The sequence below is a fragment of the Mytilus edulis genome, chromosome 1, assembly GCF_963676685.1.
Source record: "Mytilus edulis chromosome 1, xbMytEdul2.2, whole genome shotgun sequence".
NCBI classification, from domain to species: domain Eukaryota; kingdom Metazoa; phylum Mollusca; class Bivalvia; order Mytilida; family Mytilidae; genus Mytilus; species Mytilus edulis.
Window position 1 is genome coordinate 122,808,669 of NC_092344.1, and position 27,615 is coordinate 122,836,283.

Genomic DNA, 27,615 nt, shown 5'->3' on the forward strand with positions numbered 1-27,615 from the left:
GATAAGTACCGTGACACGTCTTATAGTAATGTGAATTCACACTCAAATATAAGAGAAAACAAACGACACAACGGAAACACAACGTTAAAATGTAACACACACCTCAATCCTCAATCTTATGGCCTTATGGCACAACTCTTCTCATTGGTGCATATTACGCCCTATGTGTATCTTCCTCCATGTATTTTCCTCCATGTACTTTAATTTTGTTATTGCTGTTACGATTGAGGTTGCGGATGTTCGGGTAAGTCGAAACGTCCTGTTTTTGAGATAAAGGCCGAAATGATTTCTAACTTCCGTTTATATTCTTCTGTGTTTTCGTGGTCTAGTCTTCCTAGCAGGGTGCATGTGTTGATCTTGCGTATTCCAATTTCCTTTGTAATTTGCTGGTACATTTCTTCTCTATAACTCTCGTAGTTGGGGCACTCTGTGAGGTAGTGCTGTTGTGTTTCCTTAATTCCACAGCTGCATAAGTCGGTGGTGTCTTGCCCTGTGCGTTGTTTATAATAATTAAGGGTTGTGTAGCCAGTTCTAAGTTGTATAAGGATGCTGAAGATTTCTTTGGAAGGAAAGTCAAAGATTGGGATGTTTTTGACGTTTGGTGTTATATCAAAGAGGTCTCTTCCTGTGTCGCTTAGTTCCCATCGTCTTTGCCATTTCTGCATGACACTCTTGTGTGCACCTTGTTTTACGTCTTGAAGGGTAATGATATTGTTTTTTGGCAAGAGTTGTGTTCCTTCTTCTGCTGCTTGCTTTGCCAATAAGTCCGCTTCATCGTTCCCTTGAATATTTGCATGTCCTGGTGTCCATAGGATGCAAATTTCCATCCCTTTAGTTCTTATGTCTTCGATGTGTTCTTTAATGTCTCGAATCACATCAATATAGGATTTGGGTGCCCAATTTAGTGTGAGGAGTCCTACAGCACTTTGACTGTCAGAGAAGATCTTAAGTGTGGTGATGGTGTTGTGTATTCTTTCCAGTATACAAAATTCCAGTACCATTACAATTGCTACAAGCTCTGCTAGTAAGATGGATCCTCTTTGAGCGACAGGTCTGTGTAGTCGTATGGCTGGTCTTGAGTCTTCTGTGTATATGATTGCACCAGCTCCACATGGTCCAGGGTTTCCCATGCATGATCCATCAGTGTATGCAGTTGCTTGGTCATATGCTGTGTTACCTATTAATTCTGTCATGACTGTTATGCATAATTTCTTTTGTTCTGATGTTCTTGATTTCGAGCTGCCGAGTCTGTTCCAGTATGATGGTGTTGTTTTTGTCCTTGATGTTTCTCCAAGTCTATAGGTAAATTCCGGCTCTATTAAATTGATGTTAATGCCAGTTTCTTTTTCCATTTCAAATGATTGACATAGCGCTTTGCCCATTGGTGTTATATGGATGTCATGGCCTATTTCTTTTTGGTAATTTATTAATTGTTGTTTAATAGGTTCTTTTATGGACTTTGATTGGATTTTTGCAATTTCTCTTATAGCAATCTCTTCGATTCTCAGGTCTATTGGTAAAACCCCAGCCTCAATTTCTAAAGCTGCTCTGCCTGATGTTGATGGCATATCTAGGCACAGAGTGAGCGCTTTCCTATGTAGCCTATCCAGTTTTTGGAGGTCTTTTTGTTCAGCAACCTGCCAAGCTGGGCAGCTATATTCCACCACAGATCTTATTAGACAAAAGTACAATTGTAATAGTTTTTTGGTATTCATCTTACTGATTTGTCTTACTTCTCGTAATATGGTCAGATTTCTGCTTGCTCTTTTTTCCAGGGTTTCTAGGTGTTTCCCAAACGTCATCTTCTCGTCCAATATTACTCCGAGTAACTTTGGGTTTGGGTTATAATTTAGCTCTTTTCCATTTAATTGGATTGTTTTATCCTCTTTACTGATTTTCTTTTTGGTGAACATGCATACTTCTGTTTTTTTCAATGCTGATGTTAACTCTCCATTTTCTGGTCCATTCTATTGCTTTTCCGATGTCTTGTGCCATTTCCTCTTTCAGTTCATCTATTTCCTCTGGCTTTCTGGATTGCCACATTGTACCGTCATCTGCAAATTTTGTGTTCTCACCTTTGATGTCATTCAGAAAATCGTTTATATAGTCCCTCTAAAAAAGCTGCAAGTCGGTTTAGGATTGTCCTCTCTGTTATTTTACACATGACACTAGTGAGGCTGATTGGTCTATAAGATGACGGGGAATAGTAGTTGGTCTTTCCTTGTTTGCGAAGGAATTTGACATTGGCAGTTTTCCATTCTGTAGGGAGTTTCCCATTGTTCCATGACAGGTTGATCATAACTCTCATTGCTTCTATGAAATTTGGTCCAGCAAATTTAAATAATTCTGGGAAGTGGTCGTCTGCTCCAGGTGATTTGCCTATTTCAAGTGCAAAGATGGCATCTTCTACTTCATCAGATGTAATTTCATAGTCCAACTTGTGTTTTGTTGTTTGTATTTTATCTTCCATATTGCATATGTTTTCATACTCTTCCATTGTTTCTTTATAGAATGTATCGTCATATTCATCTGTCCTCAGGTGTCCGCCTTTAAAGAAAGTGTCTTGTAAAATAGTACATTTTTCCTCCTCAGAAAAGGCTGGTGCGTTACCTTCAGCAATCAGTGGGAGTATTGTGTTGCAGTCCTTCTTTTTGGTCATCTTTTTATAAGTTGTCCATATTTCTCTTGAATTTCTTGAAGAGTTGAATCTTTCAATGAGCTTAGAGTTCCATTGCCTTTTCTTTCTGGAGCTCGAATCTATCTTCTGCATTTTCAAGAGCTATCTTATGTTGAGTGATGTTTCTTTTTTTGTACTGCTTTTGTCTATAGTTTAGATCCTTTTTTGCCTGACTGACTTCTATGTTCCACCATGGAGGCTTTGTATTTGTTTTTTTCTTAACCTCCCTCTTTTTAATAACCTCTGTCATTGTTCTGTCGATTGTTTCTTTAAGGGATTGGTAAACTTCATCTACGTCATTGCTGGATGAACTGTTGGTAAGCCATTCAGACATGTTTTTTTCGGATTGCTCTTTCCAGTTGTTCCAATCAACCTTGTTCAACTGCCATACCTGCTTTTTTTCCTTTGTTGTTGTTTGTGTTTTACAGACATCTACTTCTAGGAGGACACAGATATGGTCTGATCTGACATCTTCATGTGCTAGTGTTGTACATTCCTTTACTTTGTTGTTTATACCAGGAGTTATCAATACCAAATCTATAACGCTTTTTGTATTTCGTCTTGTTGGTTGTCCATCATTTCTACATAACATACCAGTTTTTGTCATACAGTTTTCAATAATCTCTCCTGCTTTGTTGGATTTATCGTTGTTCCATTCTAGGCTTTTGGCATTTAAGTCTCCCATTACAACTAAATTTGGTTTTCTTGCTGAGGTATAATTTTCTATGTTCTTACTCAGTTTTTTCATTTATTCAATTTCCTCAGGTGGGATATATGGTGTGACTATGTTGAAATTATGATTGCTGTCAGTTTGTATGTTGATTCCAACACTTTCGTAGTCTTTGTCATCCAAAACTGGGGTACTGGTAGCTATGAAATTACTTTTGTGCGTGTTTATACATATGGCTACAGAAACGAACTATAATATAACAATGGCCATATTCCTGACTTGGTACAGGACATTTTAAAAGGAAAAAATGGTGGGTTGAACCTGGTTTTGTGGCATGCCAAACCTCCCTCTTTTATGGCAATGTGACATATAACATTAAAATGACAACACAACATTACAGGACTACAATATAAATAAATAGGAGAACACAATTGACAAAGAAACACACGAATAATAGCTAACAAAAGGCAACAAGTTTTAAATTTTTAATACGCCAGAAGGGCATTTTGTCCACACAAGACTTACTAGTGACTTACTAGTGACAAAAATATGGTTAAAGTAAAAAAAAAACCAAACAAACCCAGAGCGTATCAAGGAAGTCATAAATGGTTAACATTAAATGCAATAAACCTACGATTACATAAAAACCATAATCATGGTAATAACTCAAAACAGATATCCAAGTGATAATCGAAACTCATAATCTGGCAACTCATTCATCTTGAAGGTTGAAAAAAATATAATAAAAACAACCTTATCGTCTTTAATATGTAATAACCATCCATCCAAATGCTGGTACATTTATTACCCACCTTCTTAGTTTGATACCCGTATGACTAATTATTAGATTGTGGTTATATGTACTGTGAAATATTAGGGAACGTTATGTTTAAAATATGTAGTAACAAAGGATTTTAATATAAAAGTTCATCACATATCAGAACAAAAGGTTGATAATTTGTTCTAACATATGTGTCAATTCAAACACAATCAAAGTTATAACATTGAACATATGTGCTATGCTTTATCACTTTTAAATGCGTGTATAGAACAATCAATCAGAATATAATCTTTGACTTTGTATGTTTTATTTTTCCTTAATAACTGTTGGTTAGGAGTTTGATTTTCCACTTATAATAATTCATTCAGCTTTGAAACATACCCAAAATACGTATTGAGCAGAACAGAAAAATGCAATTATATTTACTAGTAATTTTAAGTTCTGTATTTGTTATCGGTAATGCTGTATATACGTGCACCAACGGACAAAAGCAGTGTCAATTGAGCTCGTGGTTACAATGGTCAAACTGTACCTCATCATGTGGTGGTGGTAAATCTGGGAGGTTCAAATCACTGTGCTGTAATACATCTTATACTTCTATTGGAAAATGTGCGACAGACTGTAATATTACAACAAAAGATTACGTTGAAAATAAAGTATGTGGACAAACGTGCGTGAATGGTGTGTTTAGACAGAACAAGTGCCAGTGTCCACAGAGATTTACTGGAAAATGCTGTGAATCTGGTAAGAAAAGTCAAAGTCAATGACTGAATTAACAGATGAAATTATTTCAAACGACAAAAAAATACTTAAAATAACGTGAAATGCATTCATGTATTTTTGGTTTTCATTTAGCCAGTTGATAAGGGATTTTTCGATTCACATTATCCTTGTATTTCAGTATTTTTGTTATTTTACTTATGCATGTTATTACAAAATATTTTTAAAAATAAAGGTAATAAAGAAAATGGTGTCTTCCTCGAATGCCAACATTTTATATCTTACCTATTCCTTGAATGCCAACAAAAATATTTCAATAGATGTTTATATAATAACAATAAGTGTTTTTATAAGTATTTAAATGTTAAAGATAGTTATATATATACTGAACTTATAGAATTGCAACATTTAACTTTCTCATATGGAGTTAGCCAAAGGGTTACAATTATTACGAATTTTAAAGAAATAAAGAAAATTTAAACCTTTTATTACTTTTAATAAAAAAAATATGTTTGGAATGAATATGTTGATTACATAGGAAATATTAAAAATTTGAATGAAATTTAAGTTTACTACAATTATTTCAAACTAAATAAAGATTAGAAGAGATTTGTTTAGTTCCATATCATTTTAAATATTTTTCAAGAAAATTCATGAAATAGGGTAACAAGAATTCCGATGAGTTGCGAACAAGACAAACAACTTAACAATGTTATTTTACGAATCACTTACAATAAAAAAGGGTGAAATTTTATAACCAAAAAAAAAAAATATCATGAACAAACTGAACAAAACAAAATAGTAATCAAACTAGAGATACAAAGTTTCAAGAAATTTAATCAAGTAATAAGGTAGATTATTACAACACACACAACTATAGAAATAGTGAGAAAAAAAACCTTCAAAGTCCAGAGTCGATTGTAGAATTTGTGCAAACTGGGATTCCTAACAATATGCGAATATAAACTTTGTGATGCAACACTATTCAAAGTTTCATTTCCAGAGAATCAATTTTTGTTCAAGAAGAAGCAGCAAATTATGATTTTTAACAACTTAATTAATTAAAACTAGATTAAGCTACCTGTAATTTACCTATCTGTTTAGTTAGTATGATTGTTTTGATAAGCATGTACTTTTGTTGTGTTAACTACTTGCACCTATTCCTTGAACGACAACATAATTTTACAGGTAAATTGTCGGAAGATCAAAGGATGTTGGCATTCAAGGAATAAACCAAAGAAAATCTATGAAAATGAACCGAAAGATCAAGATTTTGATTTTAATTTGATAAAATATAAAGGAAATATGGTGTTACTGGCAATGAGATAAGAGACCCCGACATGAAAATATGAAATACCTCAATATAGAAAACCTACTGTCTTTTTTAACAAAATAGTTTACATTCCTTTTTTTCATGAAATTTGTTGGTATACTTTGTTTTGAGAAACTTTAAAAGCCCTAAAATTGCTCTATGCATATGGAAAATTTCATTATCATATTTGATAGATATGAGCACACGGAATCATAGATGATACAAATGCTAGATAGGAAATTTGTCTATCTAATGTTTAAGCTTATTTTCACTTTGTCACACACACTGTTAGCATCATTTTCGATTACCCACCAAAACGGGTTTCAAGCCCTTAAACATATTACATACGCGTCGACAACAAAATTTTATGAAACATTTTACTTGTGTTATTTAATTTTAAATAAGATATTTGACATTAAATTTAAATTTCTAGAACCAGCCGTTAAATGTTTGCTGGTCTTAAGCTTGGTTTAATCAAGAAGATTTTCATAAAGTAGCAAATGCTTCTTAAAAAAAAAAAAAAAAAAAAGTTTCTGCTTTTTCCAATGTATATTTGTTAACTGTGTTGTTTGTAATGATTTACGTGAAGCAAGTTCCAAATAAGTCATTAACAAAAACTTCGGACTTGTCGATCTAAACTTAATGGAAAGGAACCGACTTCTTCTTTACTGACAATATAATTTATTCTATGTTTTACAGAAATAACAACATTACCTGGGATACATAATGGATCCACAACGCCACACCACAGCAGTACGATAACAGCAAGTAGGTTATATACTAGTGTATCACAAAAATAATTCCTTGCTTTGAAAAAAAATATTTTTGAAAATATTTTTAACTTGATAAAAAAATGTGTGAACGGAAAAAGACTCATCGTTGATATCAATTATTCAATTTGATATGCCACTCGCTTTTCATCTATAAACGATTGAAAAGTGGCGCTCAATCTAAATACTAGAAAAAAAGACAGCGGAAGCTACCAAGGGGGGATATTCAAAATTAGCAAGTCGAAGACGAACTGACAAAAAAAAAATCAAAAATATGTTTGTGTGTTTTTCGCCCATGTAGGGACTTCCTAATCATTATGTCAAGAAACAGGTTTACACGTATATAAACTTCATATTTAATAGATATGAGAACACAGAATCATAGATAATACAAATTCTAGATAGGAAATTACCCACCGAAACGGACTTCAAGCCCTTAAACATATCATATACGCGTCGACAACCAAAAAAGAATGAAACCTTTTCCTTGTGTTATTCAATTTTAAATAATATATTTGACATTAAATTTAAATTTCTAGAACCAGCCATTAAATGTTTCCTAGTCTAAAGCTTGGTTTAATCAAGAAGATTTTAACAAAATCTCTATTTTGTTTTGCCCATTTGGATCTTGATGTCAACATTTAAATAGCAAATGCTTCTTAAAAAAACCAACAAAAAATGCTTCTGCTTTTTTCAATGTTTATTTGTTAACTTTGTTGTTTGTAATGATTTATGTGAAGCAAGTTCCAAATAAGTCCTTAACAAAAACTTCGGACTTGTCGATCTAAACTTAATGGAAAGGAACCGACTTCTTCTTTACTGACAATATAATTTATTCTATGTTTTACAGAAATAACAACATTACCTGGGATACATAATGGATCCACAACGCCACACCACAGCAGTACGATAACAGCAAGTAAGTTATATACTAGTGTATCACAAAAATAATTCCTTGCTTTGAAAAAAAATATTTTTGAAAATATTTTTAACTTGATAAAAAAATGTGTGAACGGAAAAAGACTCATCGTTGATATCAATTATTCAATTTGATATGCCACTCGCTTTTCATCTATAAACGATTGAAAAGTGGCGCTCAATCTAAATACTAGAAAAAAAGACAGCGGAAGCTACCAAGGGGGGATATTCAAAATTAGCAAGTCGAAGACGAACTGACAACAAAAAAATCAAAAATATGTTTGTGTGTTTTTCGCCCATGTAGGGACTTCCTAATCATTATGTCAAGAAACAGGTTTACACGTATATAAACTTCATATTTAATAGATATGAGAACACAGAATCATAGATAATACAAATTCTAAATAGGAAATTACCCACCGAAACGGACTTCAAGCCCTTAAACATATCATATACGCGTCGACAACCAAAAAAGAATGAAACATTTTCCTTGTGTTATTCAATTTTAAATAATATATTTGACATTAAATTTAAATTTCTAGAACCAGCCATTAAATGTTTCCTAGTCTAAAGCTTGGTTTAATCAAGAAGATTTTAACAAAATCTCTATTTTGTTTTGCCCATTTGGATCTTGATGTCAACATTTAAATAGCAAATGCTTCTTAAAAAAACCAACAAAAAATGCTTCTGCTTTTTTCAATGTTTATTTGTTAACTTTGTTGTTTGTAATGATTTATGTGAAGCAAGTTCCAAATAAGTCCTTAACAAAAACTTCGGACTTGTCGATCTAAACGTAATGGAAAAAAACCGACTCCTTCTTTACTGACAATATAATTTATTCTATGTTTTACAGAAATAACAACATTACCTGGAATACATAATGGATTCACCACGCCACACCACAGCAGTACGATTACAGCAAGTAAGTTATATACTAGTGTATCACAAAAATAATTCCTTGCTTTGAAAAAAAATATTTTTGAAAATATTTTTAACTTGATAAAAAAATGTGTGAACGGAAAAAGACTCATCGTTGATATCAATTATTCAATTTGATATGCCACTCGCTTTTCATATAAAAACGATTGAAAAGTGGCGCTCAATCTAAATACTAGAAAATAAGACAGCGGAAGCTACCAAGGGGGATATTCAAAACTAGCAAGTCGAAGACGAACTGACAAAAAAATAATCAAAAATATGTTTGTGTGTTTTTCGCCCATGTAGGGACTTCCTAATCATTATGTCAAGAAACAGGTTTACACGTATATAAACTTCATATTTAATAGATATGAGAACACAGAATCATAGATAATACAAATTCTAGATAGGAAATTACCCACCGAAACGGACTTCAAGCCCTTAAACATATCATATACGCGTCGACAACCAAAAAAGAATGAAACATTTTCCTTGTGTTATTCAATTTTAAATAATGTATTTGACATTAAATTTAAATTTCTAGAACCAGCCATTAAATGTTTCCTAGTCTAAAGCTTGGTTTAATCAAGAAGATTTTAACAAAATCTCTATTTTGTTTTGCCCATTTGGATCTTGATGTCAACATTTAAATAGCAAATGCTTCTTAAAAAAACCAACAAAAAATGCTTCTGCTTTTTTCAATGTTTATTTGTTAACTTTGTTGTTTGTAATGATTTATGTGAAGCAAGTTCCAAATAAGTCCTTAACAAAAACTTCGGACTTGTCGATCTAAACGTAATGGAAAAAAACCGACTCCTTCTTTACTGACAATATAATTTATTCTATGTTTTACAGAAATAACAACATTACCTGGGATACATAATGGATTCACCACGCCACACCACAGCAGTACGATTACAGCAAGTAAGTTATACACTAGTGTATCACAAAAATAATTCCTTGCTTTGAAAAAAAATATTTTTGAAAATATTTTTAACTTGATAAAAAAAAAATGTGTGTACGGAAAAAGACTCATCGTTGATATCAATTATTCAATTTGATATGCTACTCGCGTTTCATCTAAAAAAAAATAATTTGGCGCTCCATCTATATTTTAGTAAAAAAGACAGCGGAAGATACCAAGGGGGGTATTCAAAACTAGCAAGTCGAAGACAAACTGACAAAAAAAAAAATCAAAAATATGTTTGTGTGTTTTTCGCCCGTGTAGGACTTCTTATTCATTATGTCAAGAAACAGGTTTACACGTATATAAACTTCATATTTAATAGATAACCACGCCACACCACAGCAGTACGATAACAGCAAGTAAGTTATATATGAAATTCCTTGGTTTGAAAAAAAATATTTCTGAAAATATGTTTGATTTGACAAAAAAGGTGTGAACGACAAAAGACTCAACATTGATACCAATTTTTCAAATTAGTATGCCACGCGCGTTGTATCTCAATAAGGTTTTAATAGTGGGGCTCAAATCAAATACACAAAAAAAGACAGCGGAAGATACCAAGGATTCAAAACTAGTAAGTCGAAGACAAACTGACCAAAAAAAAAAAAAAAAAATCAAAAATGTGTGTGTTTATTTTCGCTCATGTAGGACTTCCTACTCATTATGTCAGGAAACGCGTATATCAACTTTAAGGTTGCCAGACGAACACCACCGAAATAACCCAAAGTATATTATTTCACCTGAAAGTAACATCGATTTGCCTTACTTTCAGAATCATGTAAACAAGGATGTAAGTTTGGTGACTGCAATGCTGGTAAATGTTCATGTATGACATTGTTCAAGGGAAGCACTTGCAATAAACGTAAGTACTTGAATATTTATTTCATTTTTCAAATGAAACCATTAAATATCTGAACCCTAATTAATTGAAAAATTTATATATTTATGATCATATGTAATTATTACATATGGTTGGTGTATCATTCTCCTGATTTCATTGGATATCACTGTCTCGTTTTAAAATTAATGTTTCTGACGCCTTGTTTATATTTTTAAGTATATTAACGCTATGTTTCTATTTATACGTATATTGACGGTAAATATGTGCAAGAAAATGTGCAAGTAGACTGAAATGAGATCCATTTGAATTCTTATTTTTTTTTAAAAAGAAACAAATCTGTGTTTTTGTTTACAATAAAACAAGTTAATCTAATTCATTATTATAATGTCAATATCATGTTAACAAACGTGCAAACCAATATTTAAAAAAATCACAAAGAACATTGAATTCCATTTTACTTATACATTATTTACATATGTAATATATAAATGAAGGACTCTCACTCAGTCAATACGTTATATATGGACCTGTTAGATTATAGTGACACTCGGACTTCGTCCTCGGTGGATATAATCTGAACAGGTCCATATATAACATATAGAACTCGACCAAAGGTCATAATTGATAAATAAAATATCCTCAACTTTGTTCAATTTACCAACGTGAGACATAAATAAATAACATTTTATTAAAGAGAACACATATCAATAATTAATTTTGGCCGTTAAATTTCTCGTTTGAATTGATTTACATTTGTCATCTCGTGACATTTTAAAGCGGACAATACAGCGCACTACTGCAATTCGTAGATACTATGTTTTTTTTTATAATAACTGGCAATGGTAAGTATAATATGTTCAGCCGAAAGTAGTGTTATTTTTTTGTTACAGCTAAACCGTGGTTCATAGTAGCAGCGGCCGTGCTTGGGACAGTTGCTTTCATGATGACCGTTTGCTGTATTGGCCGTTTTTGTTGCGGGTAGGTTTGCCATTAAACACGGATAAGCGGATACATATACCGTTGAATTAATACTCAGATACAAGCAAAAACAACAAAAGTGAGAAAAAAAAAACCGTTTACGACTGGCTTTTACAATTTCATTAGGCAAACTGTTACATTTACGCAGTTAATCAATTATTATTAGACCAGTAATTAGGCTTATATCAAAATTATCCAGATACATGTTCCAGATTAATATTTATCGGGAAATTTTATTGAAGAGCAACAGGGGCCTCTTAACAAATAAACGAGCTCTTAGCGTGCTTCTCGGTGTGAGACAAGGCTCCATGTTGAAGAACATACTTTGAACTTAAAAGTTGTACTTTTATAAAGTGTGACTTGGGTTAACTACTGTCGCTTACATCGAGTTAATTTATGAACATTTTCTTCCCCAAAATATCCCACAAACTCAAGAAACAATGAAAAACAAAAAAATGTCCACATACAAACGACAACTAATGAATAACAGGCTCCTGTTTTATGTCTTGGACAAACGTTGACAGACTACAGCAGAGATAAACATATTTTCGTGCTTTCATATACCTAATAATTTGCTTAACAACACAAAATAAGAACAGACTACTAAATCAGTGGTAGATCACTTTCTAATATTTTATCTGACTTTTGAAGGTATGGTAAAAAAGTTGAAGCGGACCAGACAGAAACCAGGGTGAATAAACTAATATAGACAGTGTTCAAGAAGCTATTCTAATAAATACATATTTTGTGCGGTTTCTGTTGTTTTTATGCAAACAGGAGACATCAGAGGGTTATTATAATCATTAATAATCAAATGCAGTTTCACATTCCTATGACATTGTTCAATTTTCTACTGTGCGAGGCGATGTAGAACAGAATCTGCTTGCCTTTTGGAGCATTACGTTCAAACCTATTTTTTTGTAAATTACTAAGTAGGTCCAAGTTCTTGTTGGTTTTGATTAAGGGTTATGCATTGTTTTGTGTACTATATAATTGTGTAATGCCTGTTTTATTTTGTAATACCATGACCATGTCTTTTCACATTTCTCTAATGTTGCTTTTAATTTATATTGAAACGTTTAGCTTTGAGCATTCCATGTGAAAAAAGTCCCAAAACGGCCCCGGAAGCAAAACACGTATAACGTTTATAAAGGGTGTCTGCTTTCAAGGAATCTATAAAACAAAGGTTCAACGTGTGAATGTTAAAGCGTCCATGTTAGGGGCGTAATTGATGGCTATGGAATATATGTGTTACGGATGTAAACCAATATCCGTAACTACAATCATGATTACTTTTCTTCGATTAAAACATGAATAAATATCGCAGGTTTTGTACTTAAATGAGTAACACGATAGGCGACAAACCTGCAGCAGGGACTCACATTGGAGTTTAGCACCGCACCATAAGGTCAAACGATGACAAACAGTTGAAACAGAACCAAACCCAAAGATTTGCACAGAACACAAAAACAACAAAGACTGAAAGACATAAAAAATCGATCATGAATTACTCACAGATATCAGTGCAAAACTAGTTCAATCAAGTTACAACTCAACAAAAATTCGAGACAAAATATGTATCGGTACACAACCGACCGTAAAAGGAGTGTACAGCCAGTCAAGTTCGTTAACAACTTACATCATCATCTTTACACATTAAATTTATTAAGTGTAAAGACGTCATTAAAAGTGTAAGATAAACATGATGTGTTTCAATACAACACAGGGACAAGCCTGTTATTATAGTGATGTAATTAAGGCCAGCAGAAATACTAACAACCTGTAGACAAAATTAAATTGTAATCGAACACATTTATGTTCAAGAAATTATACAGCTTTACAAAAAGGGCGAAAAAAGTAAAATATCAATATTACCAGACTCCAAGGTAATTCAAAACGATTATAACTTCGTAAAGTGAAAAGCTCACATCTAACGAACAGAAAACAACTATCATAGAATAGAAAACAACTACCACATTCCTGACCTGGTATAGACATTCCTTCTGTGTAACATTATTGATGCAGATACCATAGGAATGTCCAAATTCGTTAGTTAAAAAAAAAGACAATGCCATGGTAAAAAAACGAAAATCTATCTCATCACATTTTCATTGCATTATTGAAGTGTATCTAAAATATTGACTTTTTTCATACTTGAAGAAAGATCTATATAAACTGCAGTAAACAAATGTGTTCTCAAATTTATCAGAATACCATTATATTTACTTTATTTTTTTAAAGATTATATGATTGTGTTATTGAACCAAGCCGACAGTCGTGGTAAAAGAGAGACGAAAGATACCAGAGGGAAAATCAAATTCATAAATCGAAAATAAATTGACAACGCCATGGCTAAAAAAGGAAAACACAAACAGACAAACAATAGTACACATGACACAACATATACACTAAAGAATAAGCAACACCAGCCCCTGTTGAATTAAGCATTGAAAATTTATCTTTTAGATATACCGAAGTAATGAAATTGATTAAATCGCACATAATGGCAGGGGGTCGGTCAGCCCTAAAAATGATAATTCGTTAAAATGATAAGTAAAGATAAAGTATATAGTTACAGAAAATTGTATTATTTACTGTAAATAAAAGGCTTGGAGTACGGTAAATAATTAATAAATAATTAGATACTTTAATATCATCAAATAAATTTATAAATCAGTTTTAAGTAAAGAACACATACCCTGTATATTATTGCCATTGCTTTTACACTTTACTTTATACGTCTGGATATTGTGGCATGTTTTCATAACTTTCGGTGGTCAAATATGAATTATAAAACATTCTGTGAACGGTACTACTTTAATTTATTGGCAGTTTTAAGTTCTACATTTATAGTTAGTAGTGCGGTATTTAGATGTGGTAACGGGCTGAATCAGTGTCAATTGAGCCAGTGGGGACAGTGGTCAAACTGTACCTCATCATGTGGTGGTGGTACGTCTAGGAGATTTAAATCACTGTGCTGTGATACATCTTATACTTCCTTTGGAAAATGTGCGACAGACTGTAATATTACAACAAAAGATTACGTTGAAAATAAAGTATGTGGACAAACGTGCGTGAATGGCGTGTTTAGACAGAACAAGTGCCAGTGTCCAAACAGCTTCACTGGGAAATGTTGTGAATCTGGTAGGTAATTTAATATTTAATGACTGGGAATTAGAAATAAGATTGCTTTAATTGAATAGATATTTTATATTAAGATTTCATTGCGTCTATATAAAAATAAAAAGATGTGGTATAATTAACAATAAGACAACTCTCCACCATAAACCAAAATGGCTTACAAGTCAAAACTCATACTGTATAGTCACATGAAAGCTCCGACATGACAAATGTTATCCAATTCAAACGAGAAAGATAATGCATTCTATTGAAACAGATATAAATAACATAAATACTGATAAGATATGTTTTTAATAGTAGTTATTTTGATATTTTTCGAATGTTTTTAGTATTATATTTTTTAAACATGAAGTGAAGTATCCTGTTCTCAGTTAATATTTACAAGATTATTTACGCCATTTTTCTATCTAGAAATAGCGACAATTCCTGTGGCAACTAATGGGTTCACAGCATCATCAAGTAAAAATGTGATCACAACAAGTAAGCGATACACTTTTCTTCATTGCTAGAAACATATCTGTCTGTCCATTGTTTAAAGATACAGGTTAATTTCAAAATGACATCAGAATGGTGTTAGCCATTCAAATTGACATATTATGAAGAAGCACACATGTAATCTAATAATAAACATACGAATTATGTTATTTGATACCTTCTTAGTATTTAAAAAAAATGATTTTAGAATTCGAGTGGACAATTAGTCGCTATTACATTGATTAATGGCGTCATTGCATTCTTAATCTATCCTACTTAAATAAATCCTCAGATGGTAAAGGATCATACTAAAATATCAACGGAACATTAAGAAAAATAGGAACAAAACAAGGCAACAACGGTTTACCCATATCATATTCTCGCATTTAGTTTAAGAAAACACACACCAAGGTAACAAACTAAAACATGGAAAAATGTATGAGCTCCAAAATGAGCGAGCCCGAGTGCCTTGATAGGGTTAATAATAAAATTAACTGTACCAATTTTGTTGCACCAGATGCGCAGGTTAAAATATGTGTTTACAATCTCTGAATAACACACTAAATACGTGATGAACTTATCTATAACTTGAGTTTCTACGATTAATTTCAATCTATGCTTTATAAATATCACCAATACTTGGCTAGATATCTGCTTGTGATATTTGTGAAACCCATAACCTCCATATTCTTTTGGACTTTAACCTATTAAGATTCTAGTGCAATTGGACTTCTAGATTACTAAATATAAGCCTGAAATCTACTGCTGATTGACATTTGGAGGCCGACGATAATCACACTCAGATAGTCATTGCCTCTGTGTTGGTATGATAATTACATTATAATTGTATAGACTATTATTTTCTGTATTTTGTCATAACACGTTGATTGTCCTTACATTTAGATGTTTGTGAACAAGGTTGTGAATTTGGAGAATGCAAAAATGGTACATGTTCATGTATGGCATTTTTCAAGGGAAAGGCTTGCCAAAAACGTAAGTAATTAATATATATATAACATTGCTGAGACGGAGTAATTTACAACAGAGTCGGCAAATATATATAAATTTCAAATTAAACAACTGACATCAACACACCTATCCTGTGTGAAATACTTTCTTCTTTTTATCATCACTCGAAATAAACAGTATTCTTAACACGTTACATGTAACCTCCTTATCACTTACTGGCAATGGTGTGTACAATATTTTACTTTATGTCTAATTTATTTTCTAGCTGAACCCTGGTTTCTTGTAATGACATCTGTTCTAGGAACTATCTTGATGACCATGATAACTTGTTGTGTTTGCTGTTTTTGTTTTGGGTATGTTTACCATCAATCATTTGATAGTATACTTGATTAGAGGAAGCATGAAAACAAGCAAGACTTACATGCATATACAGAAAAAAATCTTAATCAAGACCTTACACAATATAGTTTAGCAATTTAACTTACATGAACTCCAACATTTTAAAAGGCAATCAAATATTAAAAAAACCCAGTAATTTGGCTTAAATCAAAGTTAGTGAGGTGCTTTTGACACGTTTTTCGGCTTCTTTTATACACAAAATAACCGAGAGCTTTATAGGACAAAAATAACGACAAAAACAAATCGTTAGAATGCAACAGATGTTTCTTTTAACCGAATCAATCTAAAAATGTCTAAGCCTTAACCAACTTCGCTCGAAGGATATCACGCTCCATTCCTCAAATACAACAGCCAAAGAGACCTATAAAGATTTCAAGTTTCATGTGAAGTTTATCCCTTTTAATATATTTATCTGATATTTGTAGATATGGTAAAAAAGTTGAACCTGGGGAGACAGAAACACGCGTGAAATAATTAATATAGACAATATTAAGAAGTATAGAAATAATAGCTCAATAAATTATTAGTTTGGAATAAAAATTGTGTTGTCTGTTGTAAATTGAGATAATGGGAACAGGGGTTAACGGTCAATGGTCGACGAAGAACAAAATCACAAAACAAAAACAGAAAACAAAACCAAAACCAACATATGAATTTATATTTACTTGTTGTTGCACTATCTTGTGTTCACATAAGAAGTTACTTTTATCTATCGATCAAAACATTTTTCTCAAAAGTTTTATTATGTGTCTGCTTCCAATAATCTATGCATACGACGGGTATTTTCGGTTAGTTGCCTTTAATTCCCAATCTTATTTCTATTTTTAACAATAATAGATCTTTTAGACAATAGAACAATACTATAAAGCACCATCCGCAATACTTGATATGCAATATTATCTCTGACCAATACATGAACTTTATCATGATACATGTTTATATTTTGTTCTGTAATTTGAAGAACGAATATGATAAATGTTATTACAACGTCGGTAACATTAAGTATATCTAAACATTGGAATGAAATTTATATTAATTTTCTGTTTTTATCTGTGAAATTGCTTCCTAGCTGATAAACGATATTTTTTATTTGAACAAGAATTGTTGTTATCCATATAAATCTGCTAGATCATTTACTTAGGTTTTTAAATAAAGACAACAGTATTATACCGCTGTTCAATAGTTATCAACAGATTGAGCGAAAGCAAATCTGAGTTACAAACTAAAACCGAGGTAACAGATCAACTATAAGAGGAAACAACAGAACAATAGAAACACTGAACCCCAATAAAAACAAAAGCCTACATACATAGAAACGGACTATTTGAATGCTTCTGATGAGTTGAGCCTTTTTCAAATGACTTTTTGTTTTGTAGTTCGTTTTTATTTTAAACTGTTAAACCACTGTTCAAGGTTTATGGGAGTGTGGGAGGTCGTAATTCTGGTTCAAATTAAATGTTAAATTTTTGATTTGGATGCTTTTTATTGCTTACTATGCACTATGTGCTTTACTCATTGTTGACGGCTCATACGGTGGCCTAAAACTGTCAATTTTCGTGTCATTTTGTCTTTGTGGAGAGTTCTCGCATTATCAATCATACCACATCTTCTTTTTTTAATTTTTAATATCAACTGCCCTTTTTTAACATAACACAAATTCCATCATGCTTAAAATTATTAAAAACTCCGCGGAAAATCCAAAACATGAAGTCCCTAAGCAAATGGCAAAATCAGACACCCAAACACATTCACATGAATGAATAACAACTGTAATATTTCTGACTTGGTAATTGATTCTCACAAATCAGTAATCCCTTAACTCATGATTTGGGTTTTGCTCGGTGTTGACGGACGTACGATGACTTCCAATCACTTACATCTCCGTCTTTTAGTCTCTAGTAGATGGTTGTCGCATTCAAAAATATACCAAATCTTCTTATTTATTCATGTGTATTTCTTTCTAATAGGTAAAAATTTAAGTATACCCTATATTCACACTGTAGATTAAAAAATAGATATAAAACAAAGACACGTGACATGATTGTCAGCCATCGACCAAAGACTAAAGAAAAAATATATAGAAAATTTAGTACATTTGCCAATGAGTCATTTATCCACCAGAAAACACTTGACCAAGACTAAAGAGAAGAACAATTTAAACCGCTGTGCATATTTAATTTAACAGTAGTTTCAGGCGAGGCATCCTAATGATTGCAAGTTGAATACGTGTTTTTATCAAAGATTTAGGGATGCAATTGGGAATTTGTTAACCGTTACAGACAATCTTAGGCACATCTAGATGACAACTGATCCTACCTCGACACTGACACGGATGGTCGACTTCAAACTTAAACCTATTATACACCTAATTCTGTCATATTGCGTTGAAAATGTCAGTCGGTGACCTTCTGCTGTTGTTTTTTCTATGGTCAGGTTGTTGTCTCTTTGACACATTCCCCATTTTCATTCTCAATTTCATTGCCGTTGAGAAATCAATCCTGCATTAGTTTTATGAAGTCATATATTGGTTGACTGATACGATGTGTAGATGTGTAAACTCCCCAATAACGTATTTTCTTGGTCTTAGGATGTTAGATATAATTCTAATTATATGATATGTAATTCTCGATTCTGACATTTTGATTGGATCTGAATTTGTATAGCGGGTGACACATGCATATTGGAAGTCCCTTCGGGTGACACATGTATATTGGAAGTCGCTTACTTTGTTATTGCCCCCAGTCTCACTCATTTTATATTCTATCAGGTTTTGTTTGTAAACTTGATTTTATTTATTCTCAAAGAATTTACGAGATGATTTAATTTAAACTTTTGTCGTCTTAATGTGTCGTTTCCTCCTTAAACCTGTCTTGATAATAATAATCATAACAAAACATGTGATATGATTGCCAATAAGACAACTTTTTACAAGAGACCAAATGACACAGAAATTAAATAGGTCACCGCACGGTCTTCAACAATGATCAAAGCCAATACGCATTTTCAGCTAAAACAGACCCCATAATCACAAATATACAACCATCTAAACGAGAAAATCAACGGCCTAACTGTTGTACATAAATATATCCGTAAAAAAATCCATTATATTACAACGATGTATGAACAAAATAAACCGACATAATAGGTAAAAATGTCAATATAAGGGGTACAGCAGTCAACACTGTGTTATTATCTAAACCACTGTAACAACAAACAAACATTAACAATTGCAAAAAACAAAAAAGACGGGATGTACAGGGCAACGTCAATTGTGAAAAAGAAACACAAAAGGCATATAGACAAAGCAATTTGGCAAATATGAAAGACAAGAATGCAGAAATTCTAATAGAACAGAAACACAAAAAACGGGATGCATGCATACAGAGTCACTTCAAATGGATACCACCAAAAAAAAAATAAAAAAGTAATATTCATGAAGACAAAAAATAATAATACTATAACACGTTATGTTAAAAGATGATATACAACGTCAATACCCAGAAACTATGCGTCACAAGACCATCTTGTATTATTTGTGAAGTTTATACCGAATATTTATCAACAAGGTACCTTCCGATAGATTTTTTTTTTAGAAAAGGGACAATACGTTCTTTGATACATCTTCAAGTATCTGAACGTGAAACTAAATTACCTGGCTTCTTTGATCTTCTTGTTTTTGACAAGTGTATGAACTCCGATATATATGAAAATAAGAAGAGGCAGCACGGAAAGGCGCACAGAAGGAACGTAAATATAACAAGTTACTTTTGATTATGGACTTTCCGATCGGATTCTCATCTGAGTTCATTATATTTTTTATTTTCCTTTTTTTCAAAGAAATGTTAAAATGACAGAAAGTTACTAACGACTTAATCAACTCTTCACAAAGTTCCTATAGCCTGCTGTACTCGTTGTCAGCTTTTCAAGTAAGGAAATGAAAACGTCATCTAGAATAATTTGTGTGTATTTCAATTCATTTTTGTTGAAGCTATTTAACAGGACGTTTTCGTGAGAATGAAGTTAAAAAAGCGTTCTTACTAAAACTGGACACACATTTAAAAGATCCAGTTTTCAGTGTTTGCAGGGGACGTAATATTTTTAAGCATGTACAAGCGAAAAAACCCTAAAGATTCTACATAGTTTAATAACTGTAAAGTAATATATGATGAGTTTTGTTTTTAATATATTGATGAAAAAGTTGCTGTTTGTATTGATCTCTTTCAACGTTAAATTGAGATTCTTTGGAATAAGTTTTTTTTATAAAGGATAAAAGTCTGCTATCAAATTTGCTGAATTGGTGTTTACAGGAACACAAACAAAAACCTACAACCTATCGATAAACGTAAGTCAAACCAAACACAATTATCAAGAGGATTTGTTCATCTGATTATATCTCTATTCCACTTTGTATATAAAGCATACTTTCGATTTTCGATTTTAATTTAAAATTTAAAAGAAAGCTTTATAATAATTGCAGCAAATACAAGTCCAATAATAATAATAATAATAGAACTATATCATTAACGTTTGATGCGATGTTGTGACAATGTAATTAAACGAAGTCGATAACGTGGTACAGTTTTTTTTTTTAATAAATCGGGGCAACAGTAGTTTACCGCTGTTTAAAAGTCATAAGTTAATTAAAAAAAGAAACAAAATCCAGGTTACAAACTAAAATCAAAAGAAACACATAAAAAAAATGAACAACCAAAAACACCAAACTACATCAAACACAAACGCATACATACAATTACATAGAAACAGACCATTTGATAACAACTGCCAAATTCATGTTTGGTACAGTACATTTTAAGAAAAAAATGTTGAATTTAATGTGGTTTTATGGCTAGCCAAACGTCCCATTCATAAATCAATGTTCAACAATACCGCTAAATCGAAAACGTTACGTGACAGGACGTTCATACAAATGCAAGAACATTGTAAATTATATTCATAATATACCGTAAAATAATAATATATAATAACGTGTATAGTCTTGCCCTTTACGTTGTAATATCTGCGGATTAAAAGACAACAATCGGTGAACATAAAAGTGGATTTACGTTTTATCTCTCTTATATGATTTGATGACTGTCAGAGGTTTTGCACTCAAAGGGATTATATATTTTAGACAGTTTAGATAACAATATATAGTTACAGAAAATTTTAATACTTATAGACAATAACTATATTGTTATATATGTTCCAATTATTTATACGATCAAATATATCCAAGTGAAATGTATTTCATGGCAGTCATACAAAAGTTATAAAGTTAAGAACATTAAAACCGCATATCCTTGCTTTTAGTTTTTGCACGTACGCATATAAGTATAAGTATAAGTCAAGTATTTTGTGGTATATTTAAAATACGATTGGCGATCAAACATGAATCTTGAAATATCTTATAAGCAGTTTAATATTATATCACTGGTAGTTTTAAGTTCTACATTTATAGTTTGTAGTGCTGTGTTTTCATGTCAGAACGGGAAGAACCAATGTCTAATGAGCGGATGGGGACAATGGTCGAACTGTAGCTCATCCTGTGGTGGCGGTACTGCTAGGAGATTCAAACAACTGTGCTGTAATAAAACTATATAAAATAACCCGGCCGTAGGATTTTCGTTTGAATTGTTTCAGATTTTGTCATGTCGGGGACTCTTATAACTGTTATGGGTGCACAATAATTGGTAATATGCACATATTCGAACTCTGGTGGATAGTTGTCAAATTTGCAATACTACCATTTATTCTTATTTTTATACATGCTCAAAACTATGTAAAACTTAAATGCAAATAAACAGTTTTGAATTCCATTCATTTGTAGCAAAATTGTAATAACTGATGATATATGAGCATACATATATTACAAATATTACAGTTTTAATAATGTTGTCTTTTATTTGAGTAAGCCGGTCTTTATGCTGAACAATGCACGTCTAAATCTTACGTGTTTTGTTCTTTGTAAAATTGATAACTGGAATGAATGTATAATCTTTCTAAATCAAAGGACAGTATACCATATTCACTGATGATGTAAATGTGAATTTGTGTTGAGATCCAATTAAAAGTACGCATTGCAATTCACACGAACCTGTTTGACTGGACAAGGCAGAGATAAATTTGTATATCCTAAGTTCCGGTAGATGTCATTGAAGTACATTAATATCGTGTCTGAAATGCAAAATACTAAAGTGAACCAACCGACCTCTTTTTTTCTTCTTTTGGCCACCACAGGTCCTAAAACATTGATGAGCAGAGTGAGGTCGGTTGTCACTATAAGTATAACTTTGTCTTTTGTGTTAGAAATAGCTGTAATTGTTCTCCTTCTACACTGAGGCTTATTAGTCATCTAAATGTTTCTCAAAGAAAAGAAAAAGTAAAATAACTAAATACCGAACTCAAAATTCAAAACGGAAGGACCTCATCAAAGGCAAAACAAGATCAAACCATGTAACGAATGAATAATAACTGTCATATTCCGGACTTGGTACAGGCTTTTTCTTCTGTTGAAAATATTAGATAAAACATGTCTTTCTAGCTAGCTTAACCTCCCATTAGTATGACAGTCGCATTAAATTTCATAATACTGACAACAATGTTGAACAAAACAAACAAATATTATAGTTAAAAATGTAAAAAATAGGGGTACATATTCACAATCACTATAAACACAAAAACAAAATATGTAAGAAAAAGTCATATAGACAAAGCACGTTAGATAAAACGAAAGCCAAGAATGCAAAACATTTTACCATAGCACAATACCACAATGACGGGATGTTTTAGTATAGAGCTACGTCCAATGAATATAAGGATTTAATAATAAATCTAATAAGCCTAAGATTACATAAAAACCCTTATTATGATAACACAAATCCGATATCCATGTGACAATAAGAACTCAAATTCTGACAACTGCATTCATCACGAAACAAACCAATCGACTTTAATATGTAATAAACATCCCTCCAAATACTGGTATACTTATTACCCACCTTCTTAGTTTGATACCCGTATGACTTTAATCATTAGATTGTGGTTACATGTACTGTGAAATATTAGCAAACACTGTGTTTAAAACATATATTTACAAAGGATTTTAATATCTAAGTTCATCATTTATAAAAACACGTTTTGAACGCATGAAATCATTAAACGTGTTGTTTTTTTAATATCAAAACAAAAGGTTGATCATTTGTTCTAATATATCTGTCATTTCGAACACAATAAAATTAATAACATTGAACATGTATGCTCAGTTTTATCCCTTTTAAATGCATGTATAGAATAATCAATCATATTATTATCTTTGACATTGTATAGTTTTACCTTTCCTTTTAAACTGTCGGTTATGAGTTTGATTTTCCACTTATGTTAAATCATACTGTGTTGAGACATACCCAAAATACGTATTGCGCAGAACAGAAAAATGCAAATATATTTACTAGTAATTTTAAGTTGTGTTTTTGTTATCGGCAATGCTGTATACACATGCACCAATGGACAAAAACAGTGTCATTTGAGCTCGTGGTTACAATGGTCAAACTGTACCTCATCATGTGGTGGTGGTACTTCTAGGAGATTTAAATCACTGTGCTGTAATACAACTTATACTTCCATTAGAAAATGTGCGACAGACTGTAATATTACAACAAAAGATTTCATTGAAGATAAAGTATGTGGACAAACGTGCGTGAATGGTGTGTTTAGACAGACCAAGTGTCAGTGTCCACAGAGATTTACTGGAAAATGTTGTGAATCTGGTAAGAAAAGTCAAAGTCATTTACTGACTTAACAGATGAAATTATTTCAAACGACAAAAAAATACTTAAAATAACGTGAAGTGCATTCATGTATTTTTGGTTTTCATTTAGCCAGTTGATAAGGGATTTTTCGATTCAAATTATCCTTGGATTTCGGTATTTTTGTTATTTTACTTATGCATGTTATTACAAAATATTTTTATAAATAAAGGTAATAAAGAAAATCTATGAAATTGAACCGAAAGATCAAGATTTTGATTTTAATTTGATAAAATATAAAGGAAATATGGTATTATTGGCAATGAAGATAAGAGGCCCCGACATGAAAATATGAAATACCTAAATTTAGAAAACCTACTGTCTTTTTTTAACAAAATAGTTTACAGTCCATTTTTTCTTGAGATATGTTGGTATATTTTGTTTTGATAAACTTTAAAAGCCCTAAAATTGCCCTATGCATATGGAAAATTTCATTATCATATTTGATAGATATGACCACACGGAATCATAGATGATACAAATGCTAGATAGTAAATTTGTCTATCTTATGTTTAAGCTTATTTTCACTATGTCACACACACTGTTAGCATCATTTTCGATTACCCACCAAAACGGGTTTCAAGCCCTTAAACATTTTACATACGCGTCGACAACAAAATTTTATGAAACAATTTACTTGAAATATTAGATTTTAAATAATATATTTGACATTAAATTTAAATTTCTAGAACCAGCCGTTAAATGTTTCCTTGTCTAAAGCTTGGCTTAATCAAGAAGATTTTAACAAAATCGCTATTTTGTTTTGCCCATTTGGATCTTGATTGTCAACATTTAGGTGGAAAATGCTTATTAAAAAAAAACCAAAAGACTTCTGCTTTTTCCAATGTTAATTTGCTAACTTTGTTGTTTCAATGATTTACGTGAAGCAAGTTTCAAAATAAGTCCTTAATAAACACTTCGGACTTGTCGATCTAAACTTAATGGGAAAGGACCGACTCCTAATTTTCTGACAAGATAATTCACTTTATGTTTTACAGAAATAACAACATTACCTGGGATACATAATGGATTAACCACGCCACACCACAGCAGTACGATAACAGCAAGTAAGTTATATATGAAATTCCTTGGTTTGAAAAAAAATATTTCTGAAAATATGTTTGATTTGACAAAAAAGGTGCGAACGACAAAAGACTCAACATTGATACCAATTTTTCAAATTAGTATGCCACGCGCGTTGTATCTCAATAAAGTTTTAATAGTGGGGCTCAAATCAAATACACAAAAAGCAGCGGAAGATACCAAGGATTCAAAACTAGTAAGTCGAAGACAAACTGACCAAAAAAAAAAAATCAAAAATGTGTGTGTTTTTTTTTCGCTCATGTAGGACTTCCTACTCATTATGTCAGGAAACGCGTATATCAACTTTAAGGTTGCCAGACGAACACCATCGAAATAACCCAAAGTATATTATTTCACCTGAAAGTAACATCGATTTGCCTTACTTTCAGAATCATGTAAACAAGGATGTAAGTTTGGTGACTGCAATGCTGGTAAATGTTCATGTATGACATTGTTCAAGGGAAGCACTTGCAATAAACGTAAGTACTTGAATATTTATTTCATTTTTCAAATGAAACCATTAAATATCTGAACCCTAATTAACTGAAAAATTTATATATTTATGATCATATGTATATATTACATATGGTTGGTATATCATTCTCCTGATTTCATTGGATATCACTGTCTCGTTTTAAAATTAATGTTTCTGACGCCTTGTTTATATTTTTAGGTATATTAACGCTATGTTTCTATTTATACGTATATTGACGGTAAATATGTGCAAGTAGACTGAAATGAGATCCATATGAATTCTTATTTTGTTTTAAAAAGAAACAAATCTGTGTTTTTGTTTACAATAAAACAAGTTAATCTGATTCATTATTATACTGTCAATATCATGTTAACAAACGTGCAAACCAATATTTAAAAAAACCACAAAGAACATTGAATTCCATTTTACTTATACATTATTTACATATGTAATATATAAATGAAGGACTCTCACTCAGTCAATACGTTATATATGGACCTGTTAGATTATAGTGACACTCGGACTTCGTCCTCGGTGGATATAATCTGAACAGGTCCATATATAACATATAGACCTCGACCAAAGGTCATAATTGATAAATACATGACAACGGAAATAAAATATCCTCAACTTTGTTCAATTTACCAACGTGAGACATAAATAAATAACATTTTATTAAAGAGAACACATATCAATAATTAATTTTGGCCGTTAAATTTCTCGTTTGAATTGATTTACATTTGTCATCTCATGGCATTTTAAAGCGGACAATACAGCGCATTACTGCAATTCGTAGATACTATGTTTTTTTTTTATAATAACTGGCAATGGTAAGTATAATATGTTCAGCCGAAAGTAGTGTTATTTTTTTGTTACAGCTAAACCGTGGTTCATAGTATCAGCGGCCGTGCTTGGGACAATTGCTTTCATGATGACCGTTTGCTGTATTGGCCGTTTTTGTTGCGGGTAGGTTTGCCATTAAACACGGATAAGCGGATACATATACCGTTGAATTAATACTCAGATACAAGCAAAAACAACCAAAGTGAGAAAAAAACCCGTTTGCAAACTGTTACATTTACACAGTTAATCAATTATTATTAGACCAGTAATTAGGCTTATATCAAAATTATCCAGATACATGTTCCAGATTAATATTTATCGGGAAATTTTATTGAAGAGCAACAGGGGCCTCTGAACAAATAAACGAGCTCATAGCGTGCTTCTCGGTGTGAGACAAGGCTCCATGTTGAAGAACATACTTTGAACTTAAATGTTGTACTTTTATAAAGTGTGACTTGGGTTAACTACTGTCGCTTACATCGAGTTAATTTATGAACATTTTCTTCCCCAAACTATCCCACAAACTCAAGAAACAATGAAAAACAAAAAAATGTCCACATACAAACGACAACTAATGAATAACATGCTCCTGTTTTATGTCTTGGACAAACGTTGACAGACTACAGCAGAGATAAACATATTTTCGTGCTTCCATATACCTAATAATTTGCTTAACAACACAAAATAAGAACAGACTACTAAATCAGTGGTAGATCACTTTCTAATATTTTATCTGACTTTTGAAGGTATGGTAAAAAAGTTGAAGCGGACCAGACAGAAACCAGGGTGAATAAACTAATATAGACAGTGTTCAAGAAGCTATTCTAATAAATACATATTTTGTGCGGTTTCTGTTGTTTTTATGCAAACAGGA

General features: G+C 32.0%; 2 protein-coding genes across 5 annotated transcripts; one reads left to right on the forward strand and one right to left on the reverse strand.

The window, feature by feature from the left end:
• Positions 1 to 218: 218 nt before the first annotated feature.
• On the reverse strand, positions 219 to 1,913 carry LOC139505021 (uncharacterized). The gene has a single exon (XM_071294889.1). It carries the CDS (start codon positions 1,911 to 1,913, stop codon positions 219 to 221), a length of 1,695 nt encoding a protein of 564 aa, XP_071150990.1.
• Positions 1,914 to 4,508: 2,595 nt separating this feature from the next.
• LOC139518490 (neurogenic locus notch homolog protein 2-like) lies at positions 4,509 to 27,615 on the forward strand. Of its 4 annotated transcripts, XM_071310006.1 has the most exons (6): positions 4,509 to 4,872; positions 9,622 to 9,690; positions 25,339 to 25,407; positions 25,813 to 25,902; positions 26,777 to 26,864; positions 27,488 to 27,615. In XM_071310006.1, exons 1-6 carry the CDS (start codon positions 4,539 to 4,541, stop codon positions 27,543 to 27,545), a joined length of 708 nt encoding a protein of 235 aa, XP_071166107.1. In that variant the 5' UTR covers positions 4,509 to 4,538; the 3' UTR covers positions 27,546 to 27,615. The 4 variants fall into 4 exon arrangements, 3 of the variants coding, with proteins under 3 accessions (XP_071166107.1, XP_071166118.1, XP_071166112.1); XM_071310017.1 differs by lacking the exons at positions 25,339 to 25,407; positions 25,813 to 25,902; positions 26,777 to 26,864; positions 27,488 to 27,615 and adding exons at positions 10,506 to 10,595; positions 11,465 to 11,552; positions 12,204 to 12,332; XM_071310011.1 differs by lacking the exons at positions 4,509 to 4,872; positions 9,622 to 9,690 and adding an exon at positions 23,900 to 24,301 and having other exon boundaries at positions 27,488 to 27,612.

Coding starts and splice junctions, on each gene's coding strand:
- LOC139505021 (XM_071294889.1), bottom strand. CDS start 1,913: ATGTTCACCAAAAAGAAAATCAGTAAAGAGGATAAAACAATCCAATTA.
- LOC139518490 (XM_071310006.1), top strand. CDS start 4,539: ATGCAATTATATTTACTAGTAATTTTAAGTTCTGTATTTGTTATCGGT. Junction 25,903..26,776: donor GGGAAGCACTTGCAATAAAC/GTAAGTACTTGA, acceptor TTTTTGTTACAG/CTAAACCGTGGTTCATAGTA. Junction 26,865..27,487: donor ATTGGCCGTTTTTGTTGCGG/GTAGGTTTGCCA, acceptor TGACTTTTGAAG/GTATGGTAAAAAAGTTGAAG.